The 26694-nt window shown below is 51.4% G+C and overlaps 3 protein-coding genes across 3 annotated transcripts in view; 1 reads left to right on the top strand and 2 right to left on the bottom strand.

Annotated features, from left to right (window-relative positions):
- The window catches only part of RANBP10 (RAN binding protein 10), a 79332-nt gene extending 68127 nt beyond the window's left edge, over positions 1-11205 (top strand). Inside the window, exons 7-14 of the mRNA XM_074151379.1 lie at positions 108-220; positions 3305-3413; positions 4363-4511; positions 5211-5406; positions 6668-6792; positions 7683-7828; positions 8301-8412; positions 10525-11205. Of these exons, the coding sequence (XP_074007480.1) occupies positions 108-220; positions 3305-3413; positions 4363-4511; positions 5211-5406; positions 6668-6792; positions 7683-7828; positions 8301-8412; positions 10525-10655 (1081 nt within the window). The 3' untranslated portion in view covers positions 10656-11205. The remainder of the gene's footprint in view (positions 1-107; positions 221-3304; positions 3414-4362; positions 4512-5210; positions 5407-6667; positions 6793-7682; positions 7829-8300; positions 8413-10524) is intronic.
- A 6849-nt stretch (positions 11206-18054) lies between these two features.
- On the bottom strand, positions 18055-20216 carry LOC141467064 (C-C motif chemokine 17-like). Its single transcript, XM_074151378.1, has 3 exons — positions 19947-20216; positions 19232-19337; positions 18055-18881 (listed from the first exon to the last, which is right to left on the bottom strand). Exons 1-3 carry the CDS (start codon positions 20008-20010, stop codon positions 18791-18793), a joined length of 261 nt encoding a protein of 86 aa, XP_074007479.1. The 5' UTR covers positions 20011-20216; the 3' UTR covers positions 18055-18790.
- Positions 20217-23898: 3682 nt separating this feature from the next.
- Positions 23899-24940, bottom strand: LOC141467944 (C-C motif chemokine 4-like). Its single transcript, XM_074152679.1, has 3 exons — positions 24874-24940; positions 24388-24499; positions 23899-24004 (listed from the first exon to the last, which is right to left on the bottom strand). Exons 1-3 carry the CDS (start codon positions 24938-24940, stop codon positions 23899-23901), a joined length of 285 nt encoding a protein of 94 aa, XP_074008780.1.
- Positions 24941-26694: the final 1754 nt, after the last annotated feature.

Raw genomic sequence — 26694 nt, 5'->3', positions numbered from 1 at the left:
TTTGGTCACTGAAATTGCAATTTCTGTCGTGATGATGTTTTTTCTCTGGTGTGATTACCCTGTTTTACCAATGCCTCTTCAACTGTTTGTGTTTTCTTGTTTTCTAGTATGGTTTCATCCTATTTGGTTCATCATGGGTACTGTTCAACAGCAACTGCCTTTGCCAGAGTCACAGACACTACGATCCAGGAAGAACAGACCTCAATAAAGAACAGACAAAGTAAGTCCCCTGGGTCGTTGTTCTCAACGCGTGTTATGCTGGCCATGTGTCTCCTTCGGGACCCTGCAGAGGAATGAGGTGCTGTGGAAGTAGAAAAGTTATTCCCTGACAGTAGAAAGCTGTCCGCAGCACACCACTGACTTAATGTTGCTGCCTGTGGCTCAGTAGAGCTCGGGGACTTGGAGCACTTTTCCCATCACCGCTCTCCCCTCCACCCTCTGCCGTCTTTGCCAGAAGAAGTGCCCCTATTCCTTCCATTGCCTCTCTGCTCTGGGAAATGACCTGCATGGGTTGAAGAGAGTGAGTTTTCTGATCAACTTGGTTCATTTTCCTCAGTCTTGTTGAAAATGAATAGGTGAATCGTGGAAGAGATGAGTGACTTTCAGCTTGGAGACCAGCAGTTTCACACGTCGGGGTACACACGATACCTAGGGCAGAAGGTGCTTTCTTGCAGGTAGCACCAAACTGGTGGAGAATAGAATGATTACCTTGGACTTTACCTGAACAGAGGTCACTGTGTACCAGCATCCCTTTGGATTTGGGTTCTTCTAGTTAGTCTGTTGCATCAGGGCCAGTTTCATTTGCATCGTCGTAGGGACCCAGACACATCAATCTATTTTGACTGCAGCTTCCAGAACTTAATGAGTCTTCCAATATCTTTGCACATTTTGTCTTCAGGTAAATTTTTTGCATACTAAGGGATTTGCAGATTCACAGCCAACGTGTTTAGCTCACACTAGGTGAAGAATTTGTATTCTGTGTCTGTTTTGGTTGCTGCTGATTCCAGCTGTCCATCTCTCAGTTGGTAAGGCTGTAAGTGCTTTTGGTTCCTGCAGAATACGGCTTGCGGCTTTCTCCTGCTGGCCTGTTTTTTAAGCTTTTCTATTCACAGGCTCAGACTGCAGAGTCACAGAACGTTGGTGCGTTTTCCGCATTCTCCTGGCTGTTGAATACAGGCTAGATCCCACGCTGTACATTTCCCTTCCCTTTGTGAACCATTTCTCTTGTGACTGTTACGCATCGGGAGCATCATGCCCTGTTGTAGCACACTCTCCATACATTACACACGCTTAGCCAGCATTCGGGTTCATTTGGGGACTGTGCTTAGTCCCCAAAATAATTTCTAGCTGCTGCCTGATGGGCTTTGTGCTTTCCAGGTCATGCATTATGCAGCCCTGACCCCAGCCGGTGTTCTTGCTGGTGTGGGTTTAACTGGTGAAGCTTTACGGGAGGCATGTGAGAGAGTGAGTCCCGTTTGTCTGGGGACGGGTGACAAGGCAGATGGGAGGGAAGGAATGCAGAGCTCTGAAGTTGGGGCTTAGATAAAAGGTGTGAGGAAAACACAGATGGGAAAACAAAAAGAGGGGAAAATATAAAAGGCAGCGACATCTGTGAGAGTTGCCAAACAAGGCAAAGAAGGGAGCTGTCAGAAGCAGTGAGACATGAAAACGGACGGGCAAGTAAATCGAAAAACCATAGTGTGAAATGAAGGAGACTGTGCAACACACGTTGGTGTGAGCGCCCCCTCTTTGGGTTTAGCTTTCAGCTAAGGTTAACAAGCTAATAAACACCGAGAAGTGGGAGCCAAGACAAGTCATTGCAGAGTGTTACTGGGGTTGCTAATGAGGGTTTCTGGGCTGGGCTTCCAACTGCTCATGGCTTGTGAAAGTCACAACCTGTTGTTATGAGAGTCTCTGCTGCAAAGCACCTCACGGGCAATTCAACACCTTCTCTCTGTTATTTGTAAGGAATCCTGGAAAAACAGAGAGGGAAGTACAATCCATTTGTAGTTTTAAGTCCATTTAGTTTTTAGTTTTAAGTACACTTAGAAAAAAAATAAAATGTGAACCTCTACAGATCAGCAGCTTCTCGGAGTGTTCAGGGGTGGGATCTCAAGTTAAGTATTGCACTTGTGTTTTCCGACCCACTGAAGGAGCATACGTGGGACATGAACACCCGGGATGTGCAAAGATAAAAGGCTTCTGCCTTGTGTCTTTGCACCTCCTCAGAGTGTAGAATGTGTTGGGCTGTTTCTGGCTTGGTCAGTAGCTGATTCTTGGAACCAGCTTACAGGTGCCACATCCTCATTGCAGGGCAAGCGCAGGTTGCTTCACTGAGAATACATTGAGGTGGGTCTTGCAAGAAGCCAGTTTTGTTGGTATAATTACTTCTACATAGAGGTAGGGATGGGGAGGGGTTGGTATAATTACTTCTGCTTAGAGGTAGGGGAAACCCTACTGTGCTATGGTTTAAGCCCACAGACCCTCTAAGAATGCTTAGCTGATGCTCAGTCATACATAGACTTCCAGCATGAACCAGCCAGAATGTGTAATGTGGGGGTGACCTAGAGGCTTCCCCTCTGAAATTGTCATTTACCCGGCAGCCTCCTTGCTCCCATCCAGTTGTCGTGTCCTGCTTTCTTTTCTGCTGCTGCATAGCTCTGTGATTAAAGGACTAAAGTCCCAGAGCACTCCACCCCACTGCACCCATTTCATCTTTCAGATCCTTCTACTCTTGGTGTTTCTGAGCTACTAACAGATTCTCCCTCATTTTCACAGACTTTTCTTCATCCCAATCTATAGTAAATAGAATCATGGAATCACAGAATGGTTTGGGTTGGGAGGGACCTTGAAGACCATCCAGTCCCACCCCCTGCCCTGGGCAGGGACACCTCCCACCAGACCAGGTTGCTCCAAGCCCCCTCCAACCTGGCCTTGAACCCCTCCAGGGATGGGGCAGCCACAGCTTCTCTGGGCAACCTGGGCCAGGCTCTCACCACTCTCACAGCAAAGAAGTTCTTCCCGAGATCTCATCTCAGTCTCCCCTCTTCCAGTGTAAAACCATTACCCCTCGTCCTGTCACTATGTGCTCCTGTAAAAGTCCCTCCCCAGCTTTCTTGTGGCCCCCTTCAGATACTGAAAGGGGTTCTAAGGTCTCCCTGGAGCCTTCTCCAAATACGGTCCCCAGTTCTCCCTAGCCTTTGTGCAAGGTGGCAGTGGGAGCTGTGTGACACATGTGAGACAACTCTCCTGGTCATTCTTGTTGGCTGGTCCTGTGTGTCAATAGTTGTCCTTTTGCTTTCAGGAATACAGAAGCTAGTATTAGCGGGCAGAGTGGGAGAGGCTATAGAAGCCACCCAGCAGCTCTATCCTGGCCTCCTAGAACATAACCCCAACCTGCTCTTCATGTTAAAGTAAGTATGAATAGCTCTATACTCCCTAATGCTGAAACGTGTGGATGAAGGAGGGAAGAAAGAGGCCATCCAGGCTGGCTACACACCTTGGTCTGAATTCAGACTGTCTGATATCCCTTTGGGAGCTGGAGAGGACATAGTCCTTTGCACAGTACTTGTAGCAATGTAGACATAGCTCAGACCCAGTATGGCTTTGCCTCATGTGGTCAAGCAGAGGTGGGTGAAATTTTAGCTCTGCTGACTCACAGAAGTTCCTTCACAAAGAGCCTTTAGTTGTGTTGTGGAGATCTTGCCACACCAGGCAGGTGACAGTCACTGAAGGTTCCTAGAAAGGCAGATGTGTGGAAAAGGCTATCTGGAGAAAAAGCGCCTGTGTGTCCCAGTTCCCCCAGCCATACCGAATGGCTCTCCCCAGCCTCCTGAGATGTTTAAGGACAGTTCCCAGTAAAGCCAAATGGGCAGCCGTCCTCACTATCCTGTCACTGTGGATATTACATTTTTTACTCTTCCTTGTCTATTTGCCACTGGCCACCAGCATGTCTAGGTTGTTGGAGTAGTGGGGGATCTATGATGTTTGGCAGATCTAGTATTACGTCCCTGAAAAAAAACCCACATTTGAGTTGTGGAGTTCTGCAGAGATAGTGGAGATGAAAGCATGCTGTAAAGGAACGGTTTCTTCTTAACACGATAGAAATAAACTTGCTGCTTGTGAACGTCTCAACGTTCATTAGCATCAAAGTTGTGGTTTCTGAACTACTTCCTCCCGTAGCGTTATCAGAGCAATCACAACACAGAGGTACCAGGAGTCTGAAATGTCTTTTTCGAAGGCAAGAAATGTAACTCCTGTGCATTTTCTAGGACTTCTCCACTCAGTAACCAAGGGAACCTCAATGCAGAGCATCCTGGCTGTCACGCACCCTTTTCTCCTTCTTCCCTCCTATGAAACCAGGTGTCGGCAGTTTGTGGAGATGGTGAATGGGACAGACAGTGAAGTACGTTGTTTCAGTGCCCGCAGCCCCAGATCCCAGGACAGTTACCCCGGGTCCCCCAGCTTAAGTCCTAGACATGGATCAAGCAACTCACACATTCATAGTACCGGTAAGTGCGTTTTCTGTGTCTCCTGGTGAGAAGAGCAAACATTAAAGATCAGCCGTTGTTCATTACCTGCTACTTCCTGTGCATCATTCTATGAAATGCATCTTTTCTTTCTGACACCCAGCTGAGAGGACATACTGTTGTCATGGGTGTCTATACTGTTACAAAACTGGTTTTGCGTTAGTTATTTCCACAGGCAATTGTCTGCAGAGCAGATCTTTTTCACAATAAAGAAGCTTTTGAAGATGGCCTTCTAGTGTAGGCACAGTGTTTCACTGACCAAGCTGTAAGACGAGGTCTGGAAAACCTGTGTTTTCATGATTTTTGTGAATAGAGGGTTTCTGAGAAATATTTGGGTTTGTGATAAGAGAGTTTGTAAACTTCTTTACAAACCATCCATGCTTCATATTTCAACAATAATTTCTGTGCTTGTGTGAGTTGCTTCTGCCAATCTCTTATTTACAACCTATTTTTGGAACTTCCTTAAGCTCAGATGTTGCTGGTAAGCAGTGGGGTTCCTTCCATATTCATTTGTGTTTCTCTAAACCCCACGGAATTTAAGAGCGATGAGTAATAATTTAAGATCTGCAGTTTTATTTTGCTTTCTTCCTCTGGGGTCTGCTCTCTTGCTAAATTGTTGGCTTCACAGTAGAGTGATACTGTCAGTCTGGTCTCAGTTTTCCCTTTCTTCTTGACTTTCAGGAGCAGATAGTCCAACCTGTAGCAATGGAGTCATGTCCACAAAAAGCAAACAGAGTCACAGTAAATACCCAACACTGACTTCATCATCTTCATCTTCCTCCTCCTCCTCCCCCTCATCTGTGAACTACTCTGAGTCCAATTCTACAGATTCTACCAAATCTCAGCAGCACAGTAGTACGAGTAACCAAGAAACCAGGTATATTTTTTTCCTTTGTAGATGCCTGAGGAGGGTGAGACAGTGGGAGAGCGTAAATCTTTGTCATCTACAAGGTCACTACTATTCCCAGCAGACACAAGCCTGTTCCAGTTCCCCTGCTCTGGCTCAGGCTTGGAGGCTCATCTCATAAGGAATATTGGGATGCTCTTGTTTCAAGCACCAAGCTGTCCCATTAAACTGATGCCATCAGAGTCCAATGTGACAGTTTGCACGGAAGTTCTCCCATGGAGAATTACTGCTGCTGAGCAGCCTCCCTGCCCTCCAGTGGGTGAGGGAGCAGCTTCAGTGCTTACTGCGTTGGTGCATGGTCCTCTTGAATATTTTTATTGGGCTACCTCTACCTGTTGCCCAGTTCCTTACAGATGAGCCTCTGAATCAGCAGTTTCATACTTGTGACAGCAAGTCAGACCTTAGAAAGCCTCCATTCTCCCAGGAGAAGTCCATTTACCGGAGCGCGGAGCATATTGAGCCATGGTGAGAACTTCCTTTGGGCTCACTTTCCCGGTTGGTGTTGCAACTCGACCTGGTGGCCCTGCTCGAGTGGAGGATATCCTTGTGATTAGTAGAATCTCTCGCTAATTGCAGTTGGCACTCATCCTCTGAGGTCTGTGCCAAGCACAGCTTGCAGGACAGTTTGTAGTCTCTATCGTGACCTCTTGAGACCTTACAGCATGTAACTGAGTGAGAAACACTTGTTCAGACTCAATTTACCAGAATCATGTGATAATGCTGGATTTATGGTTCTTTTTTTTAAATGCAGAGCCCCAGTCCCAGCAAGATTTTCTCATCATATCAGTTAATGAGTGGTTAATCAGCAATCTTATTCAGACTACTGTCATGAACATTTAAGCCTGGAGCCCTTGTGTTCTGTATTGCACATTTTGCAGGTGTTGATGGCTTATTGCAGCCAAGATTTCCCTCCTGTTTAGTATGATATCAGCTGTCTCGCTGCTGTTCACTGTTGCATTCAGAGATGACTGCTTCCTGAAGGGAAAATGATAAGCCTTCTGCACCTGTAATTACAACAGGCCCTTTCAGAACAGAAACCTGTTCCATAAGTTGCCATCAGAAGCCTGTAATAACTTTTGCTACACTGAATTAGACCATCTGGCTCCCTGTAGCCCATCTGGCACCTTTCCTGGTTTACTGGCCATTGCTGGGCATCATTTGGCATCTGAGCTCTTCATTTCTTCCCTTTCTAATTTAGACATCTGACTTTTCTTTCCTCCTTTCACCTCAGTGACAGCGAGATGGAAATGGAGGCTGAGCATTACCCCAATGGAGTCCTGGAAAATTCATCAACCAGGATAATGAACGGCACCTACAAACATGAAGAGATTCTGCAGACAGATGAATCCAGCATGGGTAGGGCCTCAGAGGGAGGAGGGGTAAAGGGAAATAGAAAGAGCTGGTACAAGAGTTAAAATTGGGATTGGATAGCAGGGAAAAAACATGTACTTTGGGTTTCTTTCCCCACCCCGGTGAATGAAGTTCTCAGGATGCCTGTTTCACAGGGAAAATGAATCTGTCCTGAAACTAAAACCAGATCTAGCTTTTCATAGTCTCACAGAGGTGCTGGGGATGTTGTGGGGCAGAGGAAGCAGTAGGAGTCAAAGGTTTGTTCAGCGCTGGTCATGAATTCCAGCTCAGAGCCGTCCTGGCGGTTCTTCCAGCTGGGGGACTGAACGGAGCTGGAAAGGCTGGCTGATGCCCAGCCACCAAGTGTCCTCAGCACAGCGTGGTCTGCTACAACTGTCTTGTTTGTGGGTGCTTTAGCCAGGAGGGAGAGGGTTAATCAGCTACACTACCTCAGAAACCGGGGATTCCTCCAGTTCTAATGGGTGTTGCAGCCACTGAACACTGGGAAGTTGGTGGTTGTTGGCACCTCTGAAAGTTTTCTGAGCCCAAGGTTTGTTAGGCCAGGGCTTTCCATGTTGTGTCACACACACGAAAGGGTAACACGGCTGGAGTTGCGAGCTCCCGTGATTCTATCAGAATACTTGATTTGTAGGCAGTCCTCAGACATTAAACAAACTGAGCTCAAGTTTTCCCTGTACCTGACAGATGCTATGAAAAAACCCACTTCTGGCTGTTGTAGTGCAGGGATCAGAAAAAAAGCTTCCACTGGGATAAACTCAGAGCAGGGAGCAGCTCCCTGCGCCAGAAGGGGAAGGAGTTTCTGGATAGCGTGACACAGAGCAGGCAGTGGTGGGGAACGGGAGATGATTGTTACTTCTCCGCTGCCTTTCCTCTAGAAGACAGCTGCCCCCAGAGGCAGCTCTGTGGAGGGAACCACGCTGCCACCGAGCGAATGATCCAGTTTGGCCGGGAGCTGCAGATGCTGAGCGAGCAGCTTTGCAGAGAGTACGGGAAGAACACAGTGCACAAAAAGATGCTTCAGGTAAGCCTTGTGCTGCATCGCAGCAGTTCTCTGGGCCAGAGCTGGGGCTGGGTGTTCTGTTGCAGAGCTCTGGGTGGCCCCCACTTCTGCACCTGGTGAGGAAGAGGGGGCCTGCATGGGGACCAGAGGTCAGAACTCAGTGAACGTGGAGCACCTAGAGCCAGTTCTTGGCAGAAGAGAGAAGAAATACAGCTCCTGCCTGCCTTCGCTCTTCTTCTCTCCAGGTGACACTCTACCTGCCTTCTCGTGTTGGTTCCCCTGCCAGGTGGAGGGGGCACCCTCTTTAATCTACTATCTTGATGGCCCAGTGTGGTCCCTTGCTGCCAAGAAGAAAAGGGCCATTTCTTTTCAGGAGGTAGGCACCTGTCACCTTGGTGATGGCAGGAGGTGCCCCGACTGATGGACTTGGAGGTTTTCCTGTGTGTTTGCAGCCGTGCATGACCTTACCATGCCTTTCTCTTCTCTCGTACAGGACGCGTTTAGCTTGTTAGCTTACTCAGACCCTTGGAACTGCCCCGTCGGCCAACAGCTGGACCCAATCCAGAGGGAACCTGTGTGTGCTGCTCTTAATAGTGCTATATTGGGTAAGGCCTGGTTCCTGTGTGAGTGCTAACACTGGACATACCTGCTCTCGAGGGCTGTCCTGTGGTGGGCAAGCCTGTGAGTGTCAGAAAAAGTTCAGAAATACTTGTTTAGCTTTTGTCTTTCTTTCTGTTGCTGGGGTCTGACAGGACAGTGATGCAGGAAGGCAGGCGGGAGGGAAGCCTGCAGAGAACAGATCCACCCAAACTAATCTTCTCTTGGCTCCCATCCTTGGGTCTTCTTCCAAGGATGCTCCTCGGGATTTTCTTCCCCTGCTTACTGAGGGAGCTGAGATCTCTTCAATGCATTTCCTGCCCCTCTTCTTGCTCCAATCCCACCTGAATCACTTCGCTGGCATCAGCAGGGGTCTTTTCCCACGCTGTTTTGATTGGCAGAGTTTTGTCCTGGCATCACCCTGCTTTCTGGTAGGGAACGCAGTCACTGTCACAGCAGCTTGTAAGTGCAGCAGGTTCCGTAACGTTGGCTCTAAAGCAGAGGGGGGCCATAAATCCAGTTACCTTTGATCTCGTGTTGGCCATGCAGAGTTAAATGGGTCTGTCTTCCCTTCAAGTGTTCCCTCTGCGTGTTCCCATCATGTGCTGTGCCCACTAGAGCTCAGAGAGCCTGGCTGCCCACAGTCCAGTGTTGGAATCAGGACTGGTAATGGTCCAGCTCTGTTGCTCTTTCCCTTCTGGTCTTAACTGTGCTGAGAGGACCCCGCTCTGTGCAGAGGTCTGGTTTTCTTCAGCTGGCAAGACAGCTCCCCTTTTTCTGGTGAGCTTTGCTCCTTGTGTCGGCAGGATGGATCATGGTTGGATCCAAGTGTGAGCAGTCTCTCGCCCTCTGCTGTGTCCTCAGAGCTGAATGTTTATGCCTGTTCTTCCATTTTCCTTAGACAAGAATGTTCCGTGGCCCAACAGCTTGTGGTCGCTTACTCTGTTACCTTCATCCTGGTATAGTAAATACAGTAGCTTTCCCTGATGGAAGTCTTAGCTTGCAATCAGTGACTTGCCACGTCTTTGCTGACCCTCTTGGCATCTTCAGCTACAGAAAATCCCATGATAGAGAAATGAGTACAGTGATGAGGTTATGGCCTGCCAGCAGTCTGCAAGAAAGGATTTGTTTCATTCTAGGCAGGGCCCTTGGTCCTGTCACCAGACCCTGCATGTGCTGTATCATTGCTCAGGTAACTTCACAGGACACTCCCCAGTCTGGGTTAGCTCAGTCCATCCACAGCCAGTCAAACTGTCCTCTGGATGGCTTCTGTGTCTCAGGAACCCAGGCTTGGCTCCTGTGCCTAGTCAGATTTCTTAGTGGGTCTGTGCATCTCACATTGAGTGTGCCAGAAGAGATTATCTTCTGGTGGAAGAAACAGCTTGATGGACAAAGCCGTGAGGGCTCCTGTTCTGTCTGAGTAAAGGAACAGAAATGACATGGTTTGGGAAGGAGAGTCCCTTCTCCTGACAGTCAGCATGGGCGGGTGTCCAGCAGGGTGGCTCAGTTCTAACTGTTGTTTATCCAGTGCTTGAGGAACATGGAAAAGTTGATGAGGGGCGTCACCAGGGAGACGAAAAAGATGGTGTCTGGACGTGCTTCATGACACAGGTCACGACACCTTGTCTAGCTCAGCTGAGGATTCCTTCTTGCATACACAGCAAACGTGAAGTTGAAAAGAAGCAGTGACCAGTGAGTGAGTTTGTCTGAGGCTTGGACTACTGTGTGGACTTGCACAAGTGGGAGACACGGAGAATTTGCCTCTCACTTGGTGCCAGTTTCTCCTGCCTTTCCTTATTCTTCCATGCTTTGATCTCTCATGCTTTGAGGGTTTTCTGGCAGACACTGAGGCAGCAGGAGCTCCGCCTGCCTTTTTCTTGCTCTGGCCACCACAGCAGCACTTTCTCAAAGGTCCCATTGAGCTGTGGCCCCATGTGGGACGTGTCATGGGTGGTGGGATGCGTGGAGGAGCAAGGAGTAGCTTCCTTCCGGAGCCAGTGTCTTCTGCCAGGACTGCTGGGCTTGGTGACCAGGTGGGACTAAGAGGGACCCAAGTGTCGGTGAGCCGGCACACGGCCAGAATGCCTCTTCTAAACAGATTTCTTTTTTTGCCCCCACAGAATCTCAGAACCTGCCAAAGCAGCCCCCGCTGATGCTTGCCCTGGGCCAGGCCTCGGAGTGTTTGCGGCTCATGGCTCGCGTGGGCTTGGGCTCCTGCTCCTTTGCCAGAGTAGACGACTATTTGCACTAGCCACCAGAGCAAGATGGAGTTGACATCGTTGAGTGCTGCCCTTCACCCTCCGTTGCTGCCACTACACCACCACCTCGTTCAATAGCCCACCCCCCTGCCACCAACACCCCTCTAGCACACACACACACTGCTTGGGACAGGAGGGAGCCTGTCCCTCCCTGCGTGGCTGTTCCTGACCCCAGGAACCACTGGCAGATCCTACCTGTCTCCCTGCCATTGCTGCAGCTCCAGCGGCACTCAGTATTTCGCTGGTTATTCTAATGTAGCGCCTTCCGATGTAGGGATTTCTCTTTATTTTGATTTGAGTTGTTTCTCAATGGATCCACCAGTATTTTATCTGGAGAGTTCTGCTGAGCTGGTTTGTGCTGATTTACTGAGGAGGCTCATCAAGTTGGTGACAGCTTGTTCTTTCCTTCCCTTCTCCCTCCATCGTGCACTTACAGCATCATCTTCTGTGCTAGTTATCTGAACTCTTCTCGCAGTGGCAGTTCAGAGGGATTTTTTTAATTTTATTTGAATCCTGTTTATTAAAAAGGTCTCTTCCACCTCCACAAAGTCATTGATGTATTTATTGCCCACAGGCTCGGTCCCAGCCATACACATCACGCAGCCCTGCAGGGAACCTGGTGAGGTAGGTCCGGTCATGCACTAACGATGGGAATTGGAGGAGCTTGGTCTTTCCTAGTGCTTGTCTCTCAAAGAGCACAGGGCTCTCAAACGCTTGTCTTTGTGAGTGGGAAGACTTGACATTGCCTGTGTTAGTGGCTGCAGTGTAAAAGCATCTCACAGCCCTGAGAAATAGGTAAATCCAGCTCTCACAGCAGCTAGAGGGACAGGACTGAGGGATATGAAGTCATCTACCTCTGTCTCAGTAGAAGCAGGTCGTGTCAGCCCGCAAGGAACATCCGTGAGTGCTGCTGCTTGGGCTGTCAGTTTTTGTGTAAAATCACAAATCCCCCTTTTTTCTCCATATAGGAGGGCTCTGTCACTAGGACTCAGTATTTGCTGAGCCCTCCACGTGACACTGATCTCAGTGAGCACTTGTGTGGAATGTGGATGTGGAATGAAGGGTGGAAGTGTCTAGAGAACACTAGTGTGAAGTGTGCTCACCCTGGTAGGGTGCACATCATGCTGAGATGAGGTTGTGGATTAGGGTCAGTACTACCTTTATAATGTCTGAGCCAGTCAGAAGGGAGCAGCAACGTGTTTTTAAGGATGACTAAGAAAATTATCTTAGTTTCAGGCCCAAAAGCAACCAGCAAGGGTCGGTGGGTGAGTAACCTCCACATAAGATGGATTAATGTGTCCTCCTGCAGTATGTATCAGGCCCAGGGACTCGAGTGCTACTAAGCTTTTGGCATTCGAACCATCTGCCGATAAGTGTTTCTGACCATGTATTTTTAACCAGCGAGGCTGTGCAGCGGCACTGTGTGCTTTGCATCCTCTGCTGTACCCTGGGGAGACTTCAGGTTCGGTCTGGCTGCACAGGAGGTATTGTAATTCTGCACCAAACAAATTGTAGGTCAGTAGCTCTGAGCAGACCCCAGAAGACCTCAGCCCCAACATGGATTTTACTGCTGTTCATGAATACTGCGCTGGTTTTTTTTTTTGGAAGTCTCAATGAAAGTTGAAGAGATTGTGTTGAAGTTTGCCCTTAAATTAGAGGTTAGCCTGTGCCAGGGCTTCAAGCAGCAGGAGAGCTTGTGTGCCACTGAAGAAAGGAAGGTGATGTGTGGCCTCTGTGCCCGGAGCTTGACCCCAAGCCCAGAGCTTGAAGGATTTTCTGCATTTTCGGGCTCGGTTTGCAGCTGAAAGGTGAGGTCTGAAATCAAGGCAGAGCCAGGGGGGCAGGTGTCCCCTGCGCTGCGGAAGACGGCTGTGGCAGTGAACGTGCAGTTGGTGCTGGAGGCGGCTGGGAACTCCTGTCACTGCCTTTTGGTGAAGGTGTACAACGTGTAGAGGCAGTGCCAGAGCTGTGGGGGCCTAAATCAGGCAACACGAGGTTTAGAGGTGGAGGAGATATTTTTATTAGATCAACTCGTATAGTTGAAAAAAGCAGGGGGAGCTGTGTGTACCGAAACCTTTCTTCTAGGCAGACAGAAGCGGAGGTCTGCACTAAGCAGAAGAATTTAACTTGCAAATCTGGGGCTTGTGTTTCAGTTCTGGGGAGCAGCTCATGTGCCTGAAAGCCCCGGAGTTGATTTTCAACTCTGCTCGTGGTCCTAGGGATGGATTTTACCCCAGCCCACATTACCTTGCTGTGATTGCAGAGACACTTTAACTCGGTGTTCAAAAAAAGTGTTCAAAGTGTTAAAACTTTAAACTTTAACACTTTAGCTAAACTTCCTTTTTGAAGCCTCTGATGCTGGGCCTGCTAAGCCAAGCCTGACCCGTCGTAACCAGTGCTGCTGCTGGACCTGCGGCAGCACATGGACTTGTCCTGGTGGGAGATTCTCCTGCAGGCTCTCCATTTCTTACACCTGGGCTTCTGGCACAGTGCTGGGCTGGTGGTGGGTATTTGGGTTGGAAATACACTGGTACCTGGCTTTGCCTTTCACATTTGGTGATCTCCTCTGCTGTTGGTCACCATTGCTGCAGTCTGGCTATAGTCAGACCTGTCATTCATCTTTGTAGAAACACCATCTTTATCTCTTCCTGAGTTTTCTGTGTTCCTTCTCTTTGTGATTCCTTTAAGCCAAGTGTCTTTGTCATGTGCTGTATTAATGCCCCACTTGGTCTCTCAGCAAAGCTGTGCTGACTATCCTGGAGCATTTCTTTTTTGTTTTGGTTACCCTTTTGCTACAAAACCCCCAAGAGATGCTCGTAGATACCTGGTTATTCTAGTGCCAAGAAATGCGTGATGGGATGGTCTCTTTGGCTTCTCATGGAGACCATCCCTCTGGTAGAAACCATCTTGCTGTTGTGTCAAGGTTAGCGCTGAGAGGCTACACTCTTAAGGATGATTAATTGCACGTGGCAGGGCTGAGTTACTCTTCCTGCCCCGACAACATGCATCACATCGTGGTGGTACATCCCTGTAGACCAGACAGCAGCAGTGCTTTCCACTTCTTGCACTTGCCAGCTCTTGTACCTGGTGTTCTGCTTCTGGTTTTTGGGGAGTGCAAAGGCTTTTCTGCTGTGAGACAGCTGTCCCATACCTGTTTCACTGGTGGTTTCTGCAGGTTGTGCTCAGGTTCTGACTAACGTGGTCATGACTCGGTGTGGGGAAGAGAAATGTGTTTGCAGTGTGCGGTGGAGGTATGGACTTCAGCCTACCCGGGTTCCTAGATGAGCTTTCTGACCTGGTTTTCCCAGGTTATTGGTCAAAGCCTCTTGGTCTCTGAGTGTCCCTCTTAGATGGTTCATGTCAGTTGAGACTTGATTTGAATTGTTGCAGTCATTTTAAAAAATGAACAGAATTAATTTAATTGAGTCTTTAACTTTGAATGTGGTGGTACATCTAACTAGAGGCTTCATGCAGTTTAAAAATTACTTTTGTAAGAGTGATTTGCCTCATGCTTTGCTCAGAACAGATGAGCTAAGACCAGCCCAAACTGAGACTCTGCTTCACCTGGGCAGTCCCTCGCAGTGTCACTTCTCCCAGGAGTCCTTCAATAACGCCGTGTAAACGATTGTGTAGAAACTGCTGGCTTCTCCCTTCTCGGTGAGGGTGACAAGGTCTCAGCTGTGGCCCTGCATTGTGACGCTGATAGCATTGGATATAGGGCTTCCGTCACACGAGGCTGACATGTGGGTTGCTCTCTGCTGGGCTGACTTCAGATCCGAGAAGGTTTTCCAACCACAGCCAGACACTGCTCCCAGGCAACATTTCTCACTGTGCAGCCCCAGGAGAGGCTTTCTAGCTGTGGCGTCCTGCCCAGGACCTCTGGAATGCTGCAGCTCTAACAACTAAACCTGTTCCAGCTCTGCTGTGTCTACACAACCACACGGTCTGAGCTCTCAACTGCTCAGCCCAATGTCACCACCAAAGAGGTGACAAGAGGTACCCTCCAGCTATGTACTCTGGACACCACCTGCCTTCCTCAAACTTGACAGAGCAGCAAGGGCCTCTCAGAAGGGTAACATTTCACAGGGACTTGGTGGAAACCTGCTTCCAAGGGTGGTGAACTGCACATTGTGGGCTTTGGTTTTCAGCCCAGTGCCCTTTGAGAACAACATTTTGGGAACACCAGACCTAGAGACTTGGTTAAAGTGTCCTTCAGTCCTGCAAAGAGATCTTCGTGGAGCTGAATTCCATCACCAGGCTTTTCTCCCCATGGACAAGGGTTCGTCCTGTCCCCACAAGCAATGAGTGAGAGCAGTCACATAGACAGTAACATGGGAGAACTTCAGAGTGAGATGAGGGATCGACTTGGGAGTTGGAGGCATTGGAATAGCTGGGATAAGTGTTTCTGGGAGCTGTATCCACCTCATACACTTTGTACTCCAGCCTCTGACCATCTTAGTGGCCTCTGCTGGATACAGTGCAGTTTGTGAACATCTCTCCTGTACCAGGGAGCAAAATCTTGTTCCTCTTGGTTCCTCTTATTCCAGGTGATTCCTCTTGCTGCTTCACGATCCTGTCCTAGAAGGTGTTTAACAAAAGCTGATGGAAGACATACAGGGTTCAGTGAGCTCCAGGTCAAGGTCTTCTGTGAGCATGGAGGGCAGCAGGCTATTTCCCATGCATCCTTAGGCATGCGCTCACAGCCTTGGAAAAACTTACTGCTACCAGGTCTCTCTTCTTGTTTCTTTGCTTCCCCCAGTGCCCAGTGTTCTCCCATCTGTGTGACCACCAGAAGTGGTATCTGCAGCGTTTGACGCTGTGGGAGCTGCTTTGAGACCAGGGTCAACTCCATGGCCCGTACCAGCAACGCATTTGTCGAGCATGGACATGGCAACTCCAGCTGCTCCTCCTGGGCTTGCTTCTGCTGCACTGGCCTGACGGGGCAGGTCTGCACGGGATGATCCCTTTTTGTCACTGTACAGGATCCCATCAGCCCACAGCTTGGCTGGCTGTAGCACTTCTGCCATTCTTGTGGAGTCTGGTTAGAAATTGAGGCTCTGCTTGTGGCCAGCAGAATGAAGAGGGACCTCCAGAGTGAAGCACCAGGAACGTGGCATCCAGCTGTTGGCGGGAGGTTGTCCAGTGGCTGCAATCCCTCCCCTCCAGCCCCCCGTTGCTTTGGGACACGTGGAAGGTGTGTGGTTATCGGTGCTGGAGCCTGTTTCTATTTCCAGTATCCAGTTGGTGCTTGCTGTGCCGCCCAATGGGACTTGGGCACCAGGAGATGCAGCTGTGACTGGTGTGGAGAATGGTCTCCTTCAGGAATACCATTCCTCATGGTTGCATACACCCAGGATTTTCCCATCTGCTTCCTTCTTCCTTCTGGTTTCTTACAGTGACATCTCAACCTGTCCTCAAGCTGTGTCCTTATTTTTCACATGGTCTTATTAAGGCATCTTTACCGTTCTTTAAATAGCTTTGTTCTTGAGGCTCCCTTGAGCAACTGGTACAGGCAGAGCTGGTGTAACCTCCTTAGGCATCAGGGATGATGAACTGTCTCCTTCTTGGTGGATTGCTGTGATGCTGCTGTGTTTTGGTACCTGTCTTTCTTACTGCTCACGTGTCACTTTGGTGCAAGTTTCAGAGTTCCTTCTGCCATCATGGGGTTGATTGAGAAGGTGAACCATGGTAGCCAGGCCTTATAGCAGTGGGTAAGTGCCATGAAGCTGCATGGTGCGCAACATGGTATGGGGAAGTTCTTTCCATGAAGAAGCAGTGTGGTCCATCACGCTTCAGTCCTGGGCGCAGTGAGACCCTGTGGAACTGGTCACAGCATGAGAGAAGGAACACGTTCCTTGGCAAGGTGGTCCTGGTCCGCCCAGGAGTCCCCGTTGCAGAAGGAGCAACTTCCTTCAAACCCTGCCGGTGTTAGAGCAGCCTGAGTGGTGGATCCAGGGGGGAGTAGGTCTCTTGTAGAGAGCTGGTGGTGCGTCTGCAGCTGTACATCGCTGTCCCTAGGTGTTTCTGCAAAAGGGCTGGAGGGGGACATGACAGAGGACATGTTCTGTGTGCTGCTGGGACCCTTTAGCCCCAGAAGAACAAGCAATGGAGGGAACTGTAGTCCAGCAGCTCTTGCTAAGAGCCAAAAGCTGGCTGTGAGCCATGTCCCATCTGCTGTCTGGATCAGAGAGCTGGAGGAAGTGTTGGTGGGGTGAGTGATGCGGGAGGTCCAGCAGATTTGGGGAGGAAAAGGGAGCGGTTGAGAGCCTGGAGACCTCTTCCAGAGGAAGCACAAGCTGCTCTCCACCACTCATCCCTGCAACAAGAGGTGGCCAGTGATGGATGAGCAAACGTGGCATGTCTGTCCCTCTCCCTGCGTCCCACACCAGAGCTCAGATACAGCCTTGAGCTGTAGCAGCACGGGGCAAGCCAAGGGTTCATCCAGGCTTGAGGAGCACATCTCCTGCCAGCTCTTTTATTTCCAAGAGGGAGGTTTAACTCTTGCAGGGAGCCAAGTCCCATGTGGGATTTATACTCGCATCGCTGCAGAAACATTCCTGGAGGCCACACAGACCTCTCTGCTCCTTGTTGAACTTCCTCTGGCCAGGCAGACGCCTTTTCTCTGGTTGCTTCACTTGGGTCTGGGCTCATGCTCTGACCCCTGTGCTCGGGAGGGCTTCAGCTCCATCCCTTCTCCGGGAGGGACCACAGGGGGTTTGCAGGCTGGGCTTCTCACAAGCTCTAACTTGGAGAAAGGAGAAGCAGCAGTAGCAGCTTTGGGGATAACAAAGATTTAAAAGAAAATTTTCAAAAGACAAGTGTGGTGACTCTTCCAGACCAAGGACTCTGCACAGGCATTTGATGGGGATTGTCTCCCTCGGTCCTACCTGTGCATACTCTTCACAGCTCTCCAGCCAGCGGGGGCAGGAGGAGGAGGCTACCAGCACCTGAAGCTCTTGCACGTGACATGTTGAGCGGTGCGAGCCCCAGGACCTGCCCACCACCCAGTTGACTCTCCTCTGCTGGTTGCTCAAAACTCAGGTATGAAACGCTCAGCCGGAGCCTGGGGTGCGAGGTCTTTGCAGGTTCCCCATCAGCCCTGGAGGAACGGCCACAGTGGGGCTGCAACAGAGCAGATGTCCCTCTGCCCCTCCAGACTTCTCGTCACCTTTGGACAAGGCGGGAGGGTTTCTCTTTGGTACAACATCGGCTAAGTGGACATTACACAAATTGTGCACATTGGTTCAGTCTAAGCTTAGTATTTGTGAATTTTAAGTTATCTGACGCTTCGCATGAAAACTTCAAAAAGGGGAGGGGGGGATTTTAACTGAGAAAAAGCCTATGAAAATATACTGGAAATATGGTAAAGAAATTGACGTTCTGCTGTATATTGACAGAATTATTTTTATTAAAATACACATCCATGTGCGAGAGCTCCTGTGGAGCCGTGTGCTTTGTCAGTCTCTGGGGAAAGTGAGCAGCAGAGCCGGCGCAGGTGGCAGCTCCTGTCGCTTCCGACACGGGGTGGCATCTGGCCCTGCTGGACCGGGGCAGGACGGTGGGGTGGTCACAACAGCGATGCCCCATGGCTCAGGAGGCATCAGCCCAGGGACTGTTGGTGGAATTGATGCCCCATGGCTCAGGAGGCATCAGCCCAGGGTCGGATAGCTGGGTGGAAGGAGCTGAGCTCTGCCCCACATGGATGAGCTGGCTCCAGGATGGGTTTCCCCCATCCAGGGGTGAGCAGACGCCAGCAGAAGCCTGTCCCTGTCATTGCGCAGGTCCCTTGGCCATCAGGGCAGGATCTTGGCTCGGGCGTTGCTGCCTCGTGCAATTATTAGAGAGAAATAAGCAATTATCACCAAGACTTTCAGGTTGGCCATACCCCACCTTGATAACAGGTATTTATGGAGCAGTTGATCATGCAGCAGCTGCCGACACCTGTATATATTTCTGCTATAAGGTTTTCTTGACATAGCAGAAAACACGTGATGCCTGTTCTCCAAAACTTCCTACAGAATGGCTTCTGCCACCGTTGCTAAGCCCTGGCAGAAGCAGTGGACAAGGGACACTCCAGTGCACGCTTGTGGTCAAACCTCTAGGGCAGACCCTGGCAATTCATTTGATTTCATTTTTTCCTTTGAAGCTTTTTCATGGCTTTCTTCACCCAGGGCTTCTTGGGGTCGGCGCAGAGCTCATCCCCGGTGGCAGCCACAATCCTGCAGCGAGAAAGTGGGGAAAGAGAGTGAATGCATGATCTGTGAGCCACCCCCTTCCCGTGCAACTACTCCCCTCCTTGTGGGCTGTCCCATCCTGGATGGAGGCTTGAAGCCACCTCCAGCAGCCCGTGCCCTTCTCGGGCTGATGTTGCAGGTCTGAGTCTTCCCAGACCACTGCCATTAGCAGAAAGCACCAAAACCTAATTTTTTTCCCCCGCCAGATCTACTTTCCTTCCACAGACCCCCCCAGCCGTGTGCTCCCAACTGCCTGGGGGGCAGGATGGGATGGGGGGAGCTGCTGTAGCTCCCAACTGTGCCAGGGGTGGGATGGAGACCCCAGGGGTACTCACACAACTGCGGGCAAGGAGCAGTCGCGGGACGTCTCGTAGAAACTCCGCATGTGTCGGATGGGTTTCTGCGCGTACTTGAAGCAGCACTCGGTGGGGGTGAAGTGGGCTGTGAAGGGAAGGGCGAGACGTTGTGAACCCCCTTGGCAGTATTTTGCAATTAATTGCATCGCCAGGCAGTGACACAGTGGGATATCGAACACGGGACGGGGGCCGCGGAGCTTCTCAGCAGCCCCCACGGCAGGGATTCGTTTCCCCTCACGGCAGCAAGGCCAGGACTGGGAAACGTGACCAGCGGTGGGGAGGGGAATGGCGTGGGACCCAGCACCCCACATCGCCACAGCTGCCAAGGTGCACGGAGAGGTCGGGGTGCTTGGTCCGGGGACGAGGTTTTGGGGGTTTCCAAGGTGGGGGCACAACTTGCAAGGTGTTTTGGGAGGCTCCAAACAGCCGCGCGTGCTCCCTGCCTCCAACCGCATCCAGCTGAGACCTGGGCAACAGCTGCTGGAGCCTCCTCCAAGCATCTCCCTAGGGCTGGCTTTGCTGAGGCCGCTCAGCACCCTCTCCATCCTCCCCCGCCCCAACCAGGGGTTGCTTCTCCTGACAGCAGCACCGTTCCCGCTCCCCGCTGGGGTTTCTCATCTGACCTCCCCAACGGGACATCCCCAGTGGGGACCCCGAGCCCCGACCTGCAGCAGTGACCCAGGAGGTGCCTTACCTGCGGCGCGGTGCAGGGAAAACGCGAGGAGCATCACGAGCAGGACGGTCCTTGCAGTGAGCATGGTGGCTGCCTGAGGGCTCTTCCTCTGTCCTGCTTCGTGCTGCCCTGCCTGGTGTCTGTGGCTTTGCCTCTCGCTGTACCATAATTTATCCTCCACATGCCACCCACTTTAAACGCTTTTCCAGAATTTTCAGACACGTTCTTAGAAGCCCCCTTCCCAGGGACGAGGGGATTTCTGTCGTTGTTTATTGTGGGGGCACGTCCAGTGGCAGATAAAAGAGGCCGAGGAGTGGGGCAGCCACTTCTGCTTTCCGCAGAAGAGCCGTGAGGCTGCAAGGGACTTCCAGGAGGCTTTGGGGGAACTGAAATTTACCCAGAAAAACAGATTTCTGTGAAGACGAGACAAGTCTAAGCCTTGTTTGTTTATTTCTAGCGGGAGAGAGAACTCAGAATCTCTGAGCAGGAACAGGTCATTGACAGGTTTAATCATTTGCCTGAGTCATCAAAGGCAAGTGGCTAACGAGTCCCCTCCAAACTGGCCTCCCCAACCACCCTGGCCACACCAAGGGCACTGGGTTTAGGCAGTGAGGCACTCGGCATGATGGGGTGGGATGGGATGGGATGGGATGGGATGGGATGGGATGGGATGGGATGGGAGTCAGGCAGAAAAAGCCACACTGGACCAAACTCAGAGGGACCCCAGAGTAGGGGGTGGCAGAGACGCTTTTGGTGGGTTCAGGAGACTTTATAAAAGGAGGAGAAATGGGGCAACAGCAGTGGGGCGTCTGACCAGAGTCTGGGTCTGATCCCAAGTCTGATCCCAAGCATTTTCTCTGCCTGCCACATCGGCGATGATAGGATCAAAATGAGAGGGTCAGAGGGATGGAAGCTTGTGGTCATCGGTGCACAGACAGGTCGTTTCTGCAGGGAGATGGGACAAACCCTACCATAACCCCAAGAGAGTCATCCCAGACCCCAGGGAGGACCCTGAGGGCAGGAGGGGTGGGTGGCACAGACCCCAACAGCAGCACTGGTGGACATCAGCCCAGCTTCCATGCAGGGATCTGCTCCCCAGGAAGGTGAGATGCAGCTGCGGTCTGCGTGCAAGGAAGGGGTGAGGACCTGGTGGGAACCTACATGGGATGATGGTGAGTGGGAGTACAGGAGGGGACCTGGCTGTGGCTTGGGAATGAGGCAAGCTGGGGCTTCTTGGAGGAGAAGAAAGGTGGAAACAGACTTCCTTGAAGGTTATCTCATGTTTGTGTGGTTTCTCTGGAAGAAGAAAGGAGAAGGAAACAAACCAAATGTGCTGACAACTCTGGTTTAGAAAATGTGGTCTGCAGGACATCGAGTCTGGTGGCCTGGCACAGTGGTAGGGTGGCCATGCAGAGAGCTGAGCACGGCACTGCTGGTTTCTAATGCCACTTTCCCCAGGAAAGGACTCTGCAGGAAGAAAACACTGAATACAGAGCCTCTGAGCCCCCTTCTGCAGTCTCTGCCCCCCCCCCCCGGGCTCTCTCATCTCGCCCTTTCCAGCTCCTACCACATCCCCAACGTACAGAACCTCAAGCCCAACAAGCCACCAGGGTCACACCACCTCCTAGACATGAAGTAAAATTGAAGGAGGGAGAATTAAGGGAGAATTGAGCTTTAGAAATTAAAACGGGTAGGTGCGAACAAAAATGTAGAGAGGTGGGTGTTGGCCTCTTCTCCCAAGGGAATAATGACAGGACCAGAGGAAATGGTCTGAAGTTGGGGCAGGGGAGGTTTAGATCAGATATTAGGAAGAATGACTTTACTGAGAGGGTGGTCAGGCACTGGAACAGCCTGCCCAGGGAGGTGGTGGAGTCACCATCCCTGGAGGTATTTAAGAAACGTGTAGAGGTGGCACTTCAGGGCATGCTCTAGTGCCCAGATTGTTGGGTTGTGTCTGTTTGGGGGGGGGGTGTGGGGTGTGGTTGTGGGTGTTTGTTTTGTGTGGGTTTTTTTGGTTTTTGTTTTGTTTTTTTTTTTTCTTGTGGTTGGACTCGATGATCTCAAAGGTCCCTTCCAACCAAGAAGATTCTGTGATTCTGTGATTCTTCCTTGGCCCCAGCTTCCTCCTGCTCCTAGTGGCCTGGGCCACCCTGCACTGCTGGCACAGCACCTCCAGCACATGCCAAGGGGTAGGGGGGTGCTCTGGGCCAGCCCTTCCTGGGGAGCCTGGCAGGGCTAGGTCCTGCAGGGACCTGCTCCTGCTCAGCAGGACGCCCCCTGGCTGGGGACCTGGCAGGGACCCACATGTACTGTGGGACAAGGCAAGAGGCCTCTCGATGGGCTCAGCCAGGGAAGGTCACAGTGATGCTGGTTCTGTGCTGATAGGTCACTGCCAGGAGCCAACACTGGGGAAGATGGATGAAGGACCAGGATGGAGGTGGGGCCCCACACAGCCCCAGCACTGTCTCCTCCAGGTGGTGGGATGCTCCTCCTTGCTCTGCTCTATGTTCACATCCTGGACGTCTCCATCCAGCTGGGGCCCTGGGATCGGTGCTGCATCCATGCCACAGCTGTCAGGAGAGAGCACCATGACCAACCAAACAGGGTGTCTCCATGGTCTGAAGGCTCCTGAAGAGTAAAAGCTTCCTCAGAGTGAAGCACCTCCTGGTGCACCCCAGAGATCTTCACCTGCCTCTTGGTGCCCATGAGACCTTTTGTTCCCAGACCCACAGTGTGTCAGGGTCATCCCTCAGCACTGGATGGGTTTTCTCCCTGCTGTGAAGGTGCCACAGCCAAAATCCTGTTCCTCAGGAGCTGGTAGCATGGGCAGTGGGGTTGCCAGGGTGGCTGTTGCTCGGGGACTTGCTAGTCATTATCTGGCTGATGGCAAGTGATGGCTTCTGCATCGCTTGTGGGTTTTTGGTTTGTTTTGTTCGGATTTTTTTTTGTGGTTTTCTTTTTTTTTTCCCCTTATTAATCTGTCTCAGGGAAAGAAGGAGGAAATGGGAAGATGTTCAGAGTTACAGCATTTGCCTTCCCAAGTCACCATTACGTGTGATGGAACCCTGTTCTGCTGGAGGTGGCTGAACACCTGCCCATGGGAAGGAGTGAACAAGTCCCTTATTTTGCTTTGCTTGTGTGAGCAGTTTTTGCTTTACCTGTTAAGCTGTCTTTATTTCAACCCATGAGTTTTCTCACTTTTGCCCTTCCATTTCTCCTCCCCATCCCAAAGCCCTGGCAGGGGTCACTGGTGAGCTCCCTGTGGCCCCTGCATGGAGGGGATTTCCAGGGCTGTACGTGGGTGAATCCCTCTCCTGCTCCAGCATCCCCTGCCTGTTCTACCTGCTGTGGGAGCTCTGCAGGGAAATAAATACTCCCTCTGCAGCGCAGCTCAGACACGCTGAGGTCCTGGGGCAGATGTGGCAGCTGGGCTGTGCTCATGCTCGGGGCAATGCAAGGACAAGCTGAAAGCTCCAAGCCCAAAACCGATGGCAGTTCTGCACCTAAAAGCCCTCGGAGGAGTCTTCAGCCCCTTTTGGGTCCCCTTGAAACAAGTACACAAACGCCCAGAGCATCCATGCAGCACCCTCCCGTCCTCCTCCCTGCCTGCCCTAGTGAGACCCACAAGGCTTGGGGAGGAGGTGGGAAGAGGCCCCATCCCACCCCAGCCGTCTCCATGCCCTGACCAGCCAGCAGCAGCACGGTTGCTGGGGCTGGGAGAAGAAAGGACATCACTCTCCAGTACCACATGAAGTAAAGCTTTATTTTGTGGCTGTACTCAGTGGGCAGGTGCTGGCAGGGCTGGAAGCACCCCAGGAGCTGGTGTCCAGCTGGTCAACGTGGCGCAGGGCTCTGGGGAGTCAGTGCCATCCCTCAGCAATGGGGACCTCCGCCGGCCTTTTCAGGAGGATGACTATAAACCTTCCTTTCCACCAGGATGTTGGGTAGCGTGAACCAGGGCACCCACTCTACATCATGGGGCATGACGTCCTTTCTTTTTTTGAAGCTTCTCAACTGCTTTCTGCACCCAAGCCATCTCTGGTTTTGTGCAGACCTTGGTCCCATTTCTGGTCTCAAACCTGCCGAGATGAAAGGTGAAGCTTGGTGAGAAACAACAGCTATAATCCCGCTCGTGTCCACACCATCCTCCCTTCCTTGCACTCCTTCTCCTTTCCCTTTGGCCCTGCACATTGCCCCTGGGCACTTGGTGTCCTACAAGCAGCTCATCATGCAGCCCAACGCCTCTAGAGCCTGTGCAGAACCTTCAGGAGCTGTAAGGGACTCATGGCCTTAACTCTGCCCTGTAGAGGTGGCCAGACAGTTACATCCTCCCCTCTTCATGCTGGCAGACAGTCACCCATGGAGGCTACGCAGAACTGGCCTGGTCCTTTCCCCAGACAGGACAGATGAACTGAGCCTGTGGTGACCCAGAAGACAGAACAGCAGTGAGGAAATGACTTACACAACTGCTGGGGAAAAGCACTCCTTGGGAGTCATGTAGAAACCCTTCAGGTTAGACAGCCGGAGAGGTAACTTATTGTAACTGAAGCAGCACTCGATTGGTGTGAAAACGCCTGCAGAAGACAAAGAGAGATGGTGAATATTTGCTTTGGTCTTTAAGACCCTCCCCCATAACAAGGCTGATGCACACAACATCCCCCAAGTTCTGCAGATGCTGCTGTGAGGAGCCCCAGGTGCCTCCTTCCTTCCCGGGGCAAGAGGATGCTCCAGATTATCATCCAGCACCCCCAGCCCTGCAGAAACCCCCCGGCCCCGGGAGCAGTCTCCGTCCTTCCCTGCACCCCAGGACATGCTGCCCTGCACCGACCAGGGGGTTGCTCCTGCTGCAGCAGCACCGTCCTCGCTCCACACCAGAGTTCCTTGTCTGACCTCCCCAACGGGACACCCCCAGCCCTGACCCACAGCGGTGGCCCATGGGGTGCCTTACCTGCATCACAGTGTAGAGAGAGGGTGAGGAGCAGCAGGAGCACTAGGACTGTCCTTGCAGTGAGCATGGTGGCGGCCTGAGGGCTCTCCCTCGCGGGTTGCTGCTCTGCCTCTTCGGAGGAGCTCAACTGTGAGCTCAGGCAAGGAGGTGCTGCAATTTATCCTCTCCAACCCCTCCCCACAATAGCCCTTTTCCAAAGAATTTTGACCAAATTCAAGCGAAAGCCCTGTATGTTTTCGTTGGCCAAGGGGATTTCCGTGTCACGTGGGATCTTAAAGGTTACCGACCAAGATGATACCTAGAAAGATTTCAGCAACTTCTGCATTCATCGAATTGGGGCTGTGGGAAAGCCACAGGGTCCAAAAGGGAAGTGAAACGCTCCTCTGAGGAGGTGTGAGGTTGAGGGCTGCTAGACCCAGAGAGGTCAGTGGCCATAGGAAAGGTAAAGCCCAGTTTTCCATGCAATGTCACTAGCAAGTGACAGGGCTGAAAAGCCCAGGGCCAACATAAACATTCTGGAGGTGGTCGGGTGTCTGTGAACTTTCCGGAGAGCATTAAGCAGAAATGCAGTGACCGCTGCTTCCACCAGTCTTTTGCAGCTCGAAAGCTGCAAGATGTCAAATACTGCCCGAAATTGCGTCACAATCCATGCTGTTCCTATGGAGGGGAACACAAGTTTTCCCACCAAAAAGGCCTGTTTACAGCTGGGAAGCGTGGGGTGAAAGGAGAATAGGGTGCAGCCAAGCCCTCCCTCATGGATGAGACCTTTGGCTTCAGGGCAGGGCAGGAGCCTGACTCAGGCTGGGGGAAGTGGAAGGAAATGTTGGTTCAAAGTCCTTGGGTGTTTTTCCAACATCTTCCTCCCTTTGCGGCCTTGAAGCCCTCCAGATCCTGCAAGGACCTGCAGAAGTGGGGGGTCAGCCTCTCTGTGTTATCCTGGGACAGCTTCTCCACACCATGCTCTACTCCCCCCCCTTCCTCACGCAGCCACTCAGACCACCAGACCCTTCCGCAGGTCCTTGCCAGTCATGCACAGTCCCTGCTCGGAAGCTTATTTCCCCATTCCCTCTTTTGTTTCCAAGCTGTAAGCTGATGCGTGGAGCATCAGGGTTCCATGAGGTCCCTCGTCATCCACCGTGAGCTATCCAAGCCCTTCTTCACATTGGCAACCCCAGCCACCCTCTGCCCCTTTGGAGCAGGACGTTATGCCTGGGGCTGTGTCATCTCTGGACGCCTTGTAAAAAACTTGGTGGAAAACCACCCAATGCTGAGAATTGCTCTGGTCTTGCCCAGGTCTCCTCAGCCCCAGTTGCAGGAGGAGACACATATCCTGCTAAGGAAGGCTCAAGGAGCCCAGGCGGGGTATGCCAAGGCTCTTCCCGACCTAGTAGAAATTATTAAAATATATACTCAGACCCCTGTAGCTGCTGTGCTTTGGCTCAGCTCCTGTGGAGACAGGAATCCCTAAGTCTCAAAAGCATGACTTGGCTCAGGAGGGTCTGGCATGAGGCCACCCGTGCTGTGTAGCTGCCAGAGGACTGAAAATAAAGCATTTATAAAAAGGTCCGACAACGCTTAAAGATAGTGCTGTTCCTTCCTGCATGTTCAATGCGGTGACTCAGTGTTTCCCTGGGATGTAATAAACACTTCATGCCCTCCTGTTGATCCCCAAAAGCATCTTTCCTTTTTCCCACAGCTTTGCAGGTGCTCCCTTCCCCTTCTCAGCCATTTCTCCACCTCTGCTTTGCCCCAGGCTCACTTCTTGCAGACTCACATGCCTCTCCAGGAGCCTCTGCCCAGACCTGGGCCACGGCTGCTGGG

The sequence above is a fragment of the Numenius arquata genome, chromosome 8, assembly GCF_964106895.1.
Source record: "Numenius arquata chromosome 8, bNumArq3.hap1.1, whole genome shotgun sequence".
In the NCBI taxonomy this organism is placed as follows: domain Eukaryota; kingdom Metazoa; phylum Chordata; class Aves; order Charadriiformes; family Scolopacidae; genus Numenius; species Numenius arquata.
The sequence above is the reverse complement of the archived record's forward strand: the minus strand, read 5'-3'. Positions and strand labels throughout refer to the sequence as shown.